Genomic DNA, 10,150 nt, shown 5'->3' on the forward strand with positions numbered 1-10,150 from the left:
GAGAACTGAGGCACAAACAGATTTGTACACCAATATTCATAGCAGCATTATTCAACATCCCAAGAACATGGAAACAGCCCAAATGTCCAACAATGAACAAATGGGTTGAGAAATTATGGTACATTCACACAATGGAATACTATACAGCATTCAAGTGCAATAAGTTTATAAATTATTACCTAACTTGGGAGGGACTAGAGAGAATTCTGCTAAATTAACTTAGTCCCATAAGGACAGATACTACATAAGATCATTATTGTAGAAATAGAAAGATAACTAGTGAAATGTGAATGAGGATCTAAGGGAGGGAGGGCAGTAATTATGTTGCTGCTAGTGTTGTTGTTATGTGCCATCGAGTCACCTGCAACTCATAGCAAACTTAGGTACAACAACCCTAAACCCAAATTTATCCTGTGCCAATATTATTGTTTCTGGCACATCCATCCCCAATACCCCAGTCACTGAATCAATCTATCTCATCGAGGGTCTTCCTCTCCTGCACTGTCCCTCCACCCTTCCAAGCGTGACAACCCACTTCAAAAACTGATCCCTCCTTGGAAAATGTCCAAAGTACGTCAGATGAAGCTTCAGAATCCTTGCCTCCAAGGAGCAGCTTGGTCACGCCTTCTCTAGGATGAACCTGTTTGTTCTCCTAGCATTCTACAGAATATTCAATACCACACTTCATAGGGTCACAAAATTTGATGAGTAGTAGGAGGGATGGGTAAAGGAAATGAGAAAAATCCAGTGTGAAAAACAATGTATAAAAATTTTTATTATTAAAATAAAGAGCCAGAGGAGAAGAACATTCTTAGTTGGATCATTAAGGGGTCCAGGCTCCTATCATCGCAACTCTAATAAATGTTGGCACAGTCTCAACAACCTTCACCTTCTTGTTCTTTATTTGTGTTTTCTGCTTGGGACTCAGCAGATATGAATAAAAATGTGGTGACAGTGTTGTTCTCATCTAATTTAACCAGAAAAATTCTGCAGACCAACATGCGTGATGACACCCAACCAAACAAACCTATCACAGATGTACGTGTATGATATAAAGTCACTGGGTCTGGCCCTCTTCACTGCACTGCGGTTATTTGGGGTCTAGACACCCTCAGCTTTAGCCTGGGTAGCCTTCCACAGATGATGCAGCCACTCCTGCTTCTGCTGGCTTTTCACCTGCTTCCTGGAGCTATAGCAGGTGAGTGACCCTCTGCATTCTAGGAACATCAACCTATTTCCCTAAATCACTTGTATTCCTTGCCCTTCTGTCCAGTGCTAGTAAGGAATTCCTTCCATGTAATCCAGAATCTTTATAAATACCAGTTTCATATCAAACCCAGGCTAAGCAGTCTCAGATAGATGTTCCGAAAGGATGACTAGACACCCTGGACATGGTCGTAGGTGTTAGACTATCCTGGCTTTTTGTCAAATTTCCCCAGTTTAGGTGAAATCACAAAAGCATAGCAACCACTTAAAGGCTTACTCGGTGGTAGCTTCCCCCTAGGTTCTCATGATTACCTGGGAAGCAGAAGATTCTTACAAAGACATTTGACAGAAGATATGAAGGTAAGTAACTGAAATCCCTACTTGCATGCCAAGAAGCTAAACAACAATTCATTGCTAATAAGTCAGAACCAATTCATGATTTACCCTCCACCAGGTTTTCAGAGGCTATAAATTACACAGGAGTTTCCCATCTTTCTTCTTTGGAGCAGCTGGAAGGTTCAAATGGAGGGTATCTGTGTTGAGAGGCCAACTGCATACCCACTCCCCTATACTAGGAAAATGAAACTAAAACACTAAGAATTGGGGTATTGCTGTTGTTTTAGGTATAGATGAGCTTGTTGTGCAATGTACAATAAAAGCAAACACCTCCAGGTCCTACGATATCCTTACAAAAATTGCTGTCATGCTTAAGATTATTATTAGAGTCAAAACCGAAGTGTTTGCTATGGAGTTGAAACCAACTCCTACCTGATCCCCCAGAGAGTTTTCAGTGCTGTAAATTGCATGAAAAAGATCACCCTATCTTTCTCCCAAAGGGACTCGGATGGATTTAAAAGGCCAGGTATGCGAGTGTCAGGGTTAGCAGCACAACTCCTTTCACTCTGTGGATCTAGAGATGTGCATAGTTAGGCAGTTGATTTTATTACAGTGCTGTCGTTAGGTGCCTCCAAGTTCAATTTCATTCATAGCAACCCTATGTATAATGGTTCTGAACCCTTACCTATCCTGTGCCATCAACATAATCTGTGATACACTTGGGCCCATTGCCACACTCACACAAATCCACCTCGTTGAAGGTCTTTCTCTCCTTTGCTGACCCTCTACCTTTCTAAGTATGAGGTCCCTCTCCTTGAAATAGGCTTTCCTTGCAACATGCCCAAAGTATGTGAGATGAAGCTTTGTTCCTTTGCTTCTAAAGATCACTATATCAGCACTTTATCCAACACATATGTGTTCAATCTTTTGGCAGCCCAAACATTCAACACTCGTCTCCAACATCACAGCTCAAAGGCATTAATTGTTCTTCTTTCATCCTTATAGTTTGTCCAGTTGTCAGATGCATAGCAAGTGATCTGAAAGACCATGGCCTGAATCAGGCCCATCTTATTCTTCAAACTTATGTCATTGCTCAGTAGAAATTTAATGAGATCTCTGACAGCCAGCTTGTCCAATGTAATTTGTCTTCTGATCACCAGATTTCTGGAACCAAGGGTGTTAATTGTTATCCAAGTAAGATGAATTAATTAACAAAGTCAATTTTTCTCCATCTATCAATGTTGATTACTGGTGTGGTGATTGGGAATTTTGCCTTATGATGCATCAAGATTGGAAGAAGACTCATTAACAACCTACATTAAGCAGATGACACAATCTTGCTTGCTGAAACTGAAGTAGACCTGAAGCACTTGTTGCAAAAGTCAAGGACTGTAGTCTTCAATATGGCTTGAAGTTCAACATCAAGAAAACAGAGATTCTCACCACTGGGTGAATTGGCAGCATCATATTAGATGGAGAAGAGATGGAGTTTGTTAGCAATTACAGCTTGTTTAGATTCACAATCAACCTTCTTAACACCAGCAGTCAGGAAATCAAAAGACAAATTGCATCAGAATATCTGCTGTCATGGACCTCTCCAGAGTGCAGAAGAGCAGTGATATCAGTCTAGATACAAGGTTGCACCAAATCCAGGCCATGGTCTTCTCAATTACTTGTTATACTTCTGAGAGCTGGACATGACTATGGATGGCAGAGGAAGAATAGATGCCTTCAAATTGTAGTGCTGCGGAAGAGTCTTGAACATACCACAGACTGCCAAGAAAACAATAGGTCCATCTGGGAGAGGGTGAAACCAAGTATCTCCTTGGAGGCTAGGATGTTGAAGTTCCAACTCACATACTTTGGGCACGTGGCCAGTTCCTTGGAGAAGGACATCATGCTCAGAAGGGTGGATGGACAGCACTGGTGAGGAGACACAGGATGAGATGGATTGATACAGTAACTGGGGCAATGGGGGTTTGTGTGTCGGAATTAGTAAGACTGCCTCAGGACAGGGAAGCATTCAGAGCTGCTGTGCATAGGGGTATATTATTAGAAAATACCACAAACTTAGCAGAGGCTCAGACAAGTCAGGAAACAAACAAACAAAAAATAGTCCAAGGATTCTTACGCAGGATACTTTAAGATGACTCTGTCATCTTAAAGATAACACATGCAACACTCTATCCATGTGCCTGATGTGGGCTGGAACAAGCACTGTCAGCTTTTAAGAGGGACTATTAGAGATTTGACTATATAAATGAATCACTGTGGGAGAAACCCATCTTTCAGGAGAACCATGGATTATCTGTCCCAGCATCCCCAGGGAAATGCTGACCCTTTCATCAATCGTCAAGTAGGATGCCTCAGTCATTTAATAATCCATGTTTTTTTTAAAGGGAGATCATTGGAGGCCATATAGCAAAGCCCTATTCATGTCATACATGGCATTTTTTAGTTTCAGTGGGAAGTGAAGAGTTGTGGTGATATCCTTGTGTGAGAAGACTTTGTCCTGACAGTAGCCGTTCACTTCAGGGGATGATGAGGGGCAGATTTACAAGGACTTCTATTTCAATATTTGCTCCTCAGGGGAGATCCTGCAGCTGTGGGAAAGATCAGAGAGGTACCTCACTGGATGTTTTAGGCAGACAGTGGAGGTTGACAGCAGGTATGGATCATTTCATATGAACTGAGGGTTAACGGGAATCCCACACTGCTTACCTTCAATGCTCTTCTTGAGAAGTCAAAGGCTCAAGTTCAAGGACCCTCCTTGCAGCATTTCCCCTCAGCACCAGCCCTACCCTGACTCAAGAATTATAACAATGCCTTTCAGTTGCGCATGGTGAACCTGAAGAAAAAGATGGCTGCCTTTAAGGTGACATTTAACACTAGCCTGGCCTGGCTCTGGGGACAAGGACGTTGCAGGAATCTCTGGGATCTGAAGATTATTGCTAGAAATAGGGGATGTCTTCATTTTCTTTACTGGAATAACAGGACTGGAATAACCAACCTTGGGAGTCACTCAGTCCTGAAGGAGCTGACCTGGGGTGAATAGAAAAGCAGAGATTCTTCTCCTTCATTCCTTGGGTTCTGGTAATTTGAAGACAAGCTGTGTACCCACCATCCATGTGTCAAATATGAAATGTCCAGAAAAAGCACTATCAGATTTTAGAAGGGCCCATTGAGACTTGAAGGGAAGGAGATGTTATCAAGCCAATAAGGATTGCTTTCGGGAAAGTTCAGGACAACCTGTCCCAACAACTACAGGGCAAAGCTGATGCTGTCTTCACTCATCAGGTAGGATGCCCACTCCTCCCATCTTCCATTTATTTTTTTTTTTACCCCCAGAGGAGATCATTGGAGGTCATGAAGCACAGCCTCATTCACGTCCATACATGGCGTTTGTTGTATTACGACGTGATGGCATGTGGAAAAGGTGTAGTGGTTTCCTTGTGGAAGAAGATATTGTCCTGACAGCAGCTCACTGCTGGGGAAGGTGAGGGGTAGAACCTCCAAGGAATCTTCACATTCCTGCCACACGGGGGCGCTACTTCATCTGGGTGTAACTCAGGCCCTAGAGTTCTCATCTTCAGAAGATTTTGAGAGTGGGATGAGGTGGTGGAAAGTGAGCCAACAGGTAACCCATTAGGCCAGAGAATGGGGCACGTAGAAAAGGTTAAGAAAGGACTGCACTGGCTATTTCAGGCAGACAGTGGAGGTTGAGAGCAGATATGGTCAAGCCATTTCCTACGACCTGAGGGTAAAAGAGAATTCCACAACCACCTACAATGCTACAGAGAAACTAAAGGCTCTGAAATTCAAGATGAAGGGCCCCTCCCTCCAGCATTTCCCTCAGCAGCCGCCCTACCCTCCCCAACTGTCACCTGCTTTAGGGCTCCAGTTCTGAGAATCTCTTCTTTTCTCTCTGTACAGCCCCATGAGTGTCATCTTGGGGGCCCATGATATTGGGTTACAAGAAAAGACACAGCAGGAAATTCCTGTGAACAAAGCCATCCCCCACCCAAAGTATAACAATGTGTCTCTTAAAAATGACATCATGATACTACAGGTGAGACACTCTCCCTGCTGCTCCTGCTCCCTTGGGTTCAAGAACTTTCTCCTTTCACCATGACCCTTGCCTTCTTATCATGGCTGCTTCACTAACTCCAGGCCCTGGAGGAAGAAGGAGTAAAGTGCGGCCCATCAGGCTCTGCAGGGCAGCAGGCTCTCAATGACCAAATCTTTATTGTTTCCTTCATCAGATGAACACAAAGGCCCAACTGACTGCAGCTGTGGGCCTGCTCTCCCTGCCTGGAGAAAGTGACCACGTGAGGCCTGGGCAGATGTGCAGTGTGGCTGGCTGGGGCAGGATCTCTGAGAATGAAACAACAAGCAAGCTGCATGAGTTGGTTCTTATCATTCAGGGGGACTTCCAGTGTGAGCGCCATGTGCTGGATTATGACAAGACCACTGAGTTGTGTGCAGGGGACCCTCAGAAACAGATGTGTCCCTCTTTGGTGAGATTTAGCATTACCCTGGCCTTGCTCTGGAGAGCAGGATATTTCAGGACAATCTGGGATGTAAAGATCTAACAATAGGGGGAATGCCTTCACCCACTTTTCTGAGATAACAAAACCACCTAGGCACTCAGGCCTCTGTGAGCTTCCCAGGAGTAAGTCAGAAACGTGTTCATCCAGAAAGCTGAACTTGTGACTCCTTATTCCATCCGAAAGGGATAGGTAGCCTAGAGATAAGAAGAGTCACTGTAATCCCAAAGGTGCTCCTCAGGAGAAAGATGGGCAGTCTCCTCCTGTACAATTCATCATATCTAAAACCTTATTGGAGGATCAGTTATGGGTCAGTTCACATTTGACAGCAAAACAACAGTAACATGCCACCTCAAACATCCCTAAGGCACAAAGAGTTTCCCTTCAGGATCTATGTTAAAGATTTGTGGTTTGAACCTTCTCAAAGATGTTGCATAAACTTTATAGAAAAGAAAATCCAATGAGCAGTAGGACTCTATAACATTTAGGATTACTATGAACTGAGATGTTAAGAATTGGTTTGAATTTTTTTTTTTAAATTTAATATGGGGGAAGTAGAAAAGATTACCCCGCCCTCCTAGAGCACACATACAAGGAAAAGCTCACCCTCCACATTGAATAATCAAAGCCATGTAAATACTCAAGAGCTGTCATCACCCTGGTCAATGTACTGTCTTCCATCAACCATCTGCCTTTCCTTAAAGAATAACCTGGAAGAAAGTTCCACAGTTCCTTAGAAGGCAAGAGTCCTGACATTAGGGAAGGAGATAGATCACAACCTAGGCATGAAACAACAATGATGTCAAACATCAGATTTGGCATCCTGGGGGTCCCCAGAAAGGCAATAACCCCCATTTTTTACCACTTTGGGGCAGTTTTGTCCCAGAGTGCTGAGGGAGGCAGAATCAACAGAACAATTAACTCAGCCTTTCCTCTCTGTGTTTCCAGGGAGACTCTGGAGGTCCCTTGGTATGCAGAAATGTGGCCCAGGGCATTTGTACCTCTGAAAGTAAATACCGAACTTCCCTATGTATCTTCACCAAAATCTCCAGTTTCTTACCCTGGATAAAAGAAACAATAAAAGGTCTCCACCTGGAAGAATCATCCTGAGCCCCTCTATGCTTGATCATCTTCTCTTAATGTCAACAACCTTAATAAATGTGTCTTAACTGCAAGGAAATGATTGTGTCTTCATTATTCACTTAGCTTTTTAGCAGATGACAATTCTAGATGAGAGAGCTCTGGAGACTTAGTGGGTAAGGAGTTGCACTGCCAAACCAAATGTAGGCGGCTCGAATCCACCAAATACCCCAAGGAAGAAAGATAAAAAATCACCTATTGTGCAATTTATACCCTCTGGAAACCCAGGGCAGGATCAGGCATGGATGAGTTCTTTCTTGAAGGCAATGAGATTCTGTCCTTTTTTCTTTTTTGCTTTGTTGGGCTTTTAATCCTCATTGAGGCAGGCCTAGAACATAATCATGTTCTGAATTATGTTCTTTTCCCTACTCTACATCCACAACTCAATGCAATGAGTCAACCAGCTCTTTCTTATCTGTCGTATCTCTCGGGCTTGCCCTTCTGCAGGGCTAAGGCAGAACACCCTCAATGGGAGACATAAGCCTCCCAGGTTCTATGCGCAGATGAACTGTTCAGCTCTGCTTCCTGTGCTATGTGGAAGAGAGCAAGGGAGGCCCACTGGGTTCAGGAAGACAAGCTGGCCCATCCTAAGGCTCTGGGAAGAAAAAGAATGGAACATTTCTGCCTTACAATCAAGAACACTCCCAGCTTTGAAGGGTGAGGAACTGGAGGACATATCCTTCCTTTGCTCCATGCCTTGTTCTGAACTCAGGGCCTAGTTCAGCATCTAATCTCCTGGCTACTCTTTCTCTTTCATGTCTGTTTATTACTGAGACTTCTCAAAGTCCAGCAGATCCTTTCTCTTCCAGCCCACGCTGTTCTGAGATAGAACCCTTTCCATCTCTCCCATATCCTAGAAATTCCAGTGATATGTGTTGTTCCAGTAGGGCTTACAACAGAGCAGCTAGCCTTGGTCACTATGGCAGAGAAGGATCTTGGAGGAGCTGACACCAGGCAGGGCCCTGAGAGGACAGACTTGGTACAATGATGCTCCAGAAAGCTGGGCTACAATTCTTACTGGGCAGAACTAACTCAATCTCCTTCCAGTGCCACGTCCAGCCCACTAGCAGTCATAAACTCTGAGATCATTGGCCACTTTGTGACTCATTAGGCTGAATCCCTTTGAGCTTCTCTTTCTTTGTCACTAGTGGCCTATAGGCTAATAATACTGGATGATAACTCAACTCATTGAAGTAGAGTCAGAACCAACACGACCTTCCACATGCTATGTCAGTCTTTTGGGCTAGAAAGACTACCTTTGTACAGTAGGACAATGAAACACAACTTTTGCCACCAATAAACCAGCAAATACACACTGAACTCTACTAAATGACAACACAGGGGTGAACATAACAGATCCATGATCTGCACCCAAATAAAGCTGGGTTGGGTATTTTCAGTGGATTTGTCTACTGCCTGCCCCTTTCTTTAATTAGTCCATGTGGCCTAGATCTATATGAGACAGCTACACAAAGAAAAGGACCTTTTATTGCTGGCCAATCTTTCTATAAGTTGTCATATATCCCAAGAAGTAAAGTTTTAGATTTGGAAACAATTGTGGTTCTTAGGTACAAAGTTTCCAAACTGTGTTCACTAAAGCAACTTCTTCTAGAAGAGAAGGGAAATACACTACCAATTATACAGATTCACTTCTTGGAAAAAACACACTTAGATGTTGGCCTGGAAAGCATTATCATGTGACCCTGAGCATCCAGCCTATGGATGTTGGGAGAAACAAACTTGTCATTATGACTGAGAGCTGTGGTCTAAACAGAACTAATATCAATGACATCATTATCATTACCTGCATCTAATTTTTGATAAATCTGGCTTTCATTGTTGTTGTCATTGATTGCGTTCCAGTCGAGCAGGAATCATAGCAACCCTATGAACAAAAGGCCTGAAGCTCCTCCATAACTATCAACATTTATCAAAGTTCATAGAATTTCAGTGTTTGGGAAGTGGATGCTTCTCCTGCTTCCAAATTAGCAGGAAATTTGTCTTTATTTGACTAATCTCGGCATATTAGATCTCCCACTACATGAGTCTCCTTCCTCCTACACTCAGGCTCTGGCATCCCATATTATTCACATTCCCTGTACTGATGCCTGATTTACCCTATAGAACTTTGTCAGCTGTGACGAATTTCACTGGACTGTCGCCTCTACAGGGGCGCTTGTCGACCTTTACAACCCTCATAACAGGTACCAGGCAGTGGTTGGAGTGAACATCCCTGTCACCACACATGAACCTACATACTTCTTGTTGGATAGAAATAAGTGTTGGGAGCAAGAAGAGACAAAGAAAGAAGCTGGTCTCAAGTAGTGGCCATGTGACCCTAGAAGAGAGGATCAGAGTGGAGAGCAGGCAGACAAAGACAGGTGCCTTTTATAGGGGCTTTCAGGGACACCCAGAAAGAGTGATAGTTTGCTCAGGAATTTGGGAGAGAGGCCCTGTCAATGTGTAATCAGGTCCAGGGTCTTTTCAGGATCCAGGCATCTAGTTGTCTTATTAGAACATGTAAATTATCAGGTTTTTCAAAGAATATAGTCATGCCTTGCGGTAAGGCCTGTAGATGGCTGTAACATTCTTCCTTCACTTCATCTGTTGGAATGTCCTCAGAAAAGATGCCTTATTGAATGCGCATGCATCATCCCCTCTCATCCAGGATGTCAGTGGCTCTGTATGGTGAGGTGGGTGTCCACATAGAAGAAGGCCTGGGAGAACACTTTCCTGATCCTGACCAGGCTCTGTACCCCACTTTAGGTCCCCAGGATCCCCCCTCCCAAGTCACTGTTGACAGTGTACTTTGTTTCTCTATTTAGTATCTGTTGCTTTCAGAGAATTGGCATAAAAATGTTTATACCCAACAGTATTTATAAGCCTACAATTTCCTTTTTATGAATTTCATTTTTCTTTTC

General features: G+C 43.4%; 1 protein-coding gene across 1 annotated transcript; it reads left to right on the plus strand.

Moving 5' to 3' along the window:
* The first annotated feature begins 1,143 nt into the window (after window positions 1-1,143).
* LOC102844759 (granzyme H-like) lies at window positions 1,144-9,554 on the plus strand. The gene is made up of 5 exons (XM_006903062.1): window positions 1,144-1,198; window positions 4,891-5,038; window positions 5,476-5,611; window positions 5,805-6,059; window positions 9,354-9,554. The coding sequence occupies exons 1-5, from the start codon at window positions 1,144-1,146 to the stop codon at window positions 9,552-9,554; spliced, it is 795 nt and encodes a 264-aa protein (XP_006903124.1).
* Window positions 9,555-10,150: the final 596 nt, after the last annotated feature.

Source organism: Elephantulus edwardii, unplaced genomic scaffold (assembly GCF_000299155.1).
Source record: "Elephantulus edwardii isolate Elephantulus edwardi_28Jun2011 unplaced genomic scaffold, EleEdw1.0 scaffold00503, whole genome shotgun sequence".
In the NCBI taxonomy this organism is placed as follows: Eukaryota; Metazoa; Chordata; class Mammalia; order Macroscelidea; family Macroscelididae; genus Elephantulus; species Elephantulus edwardii.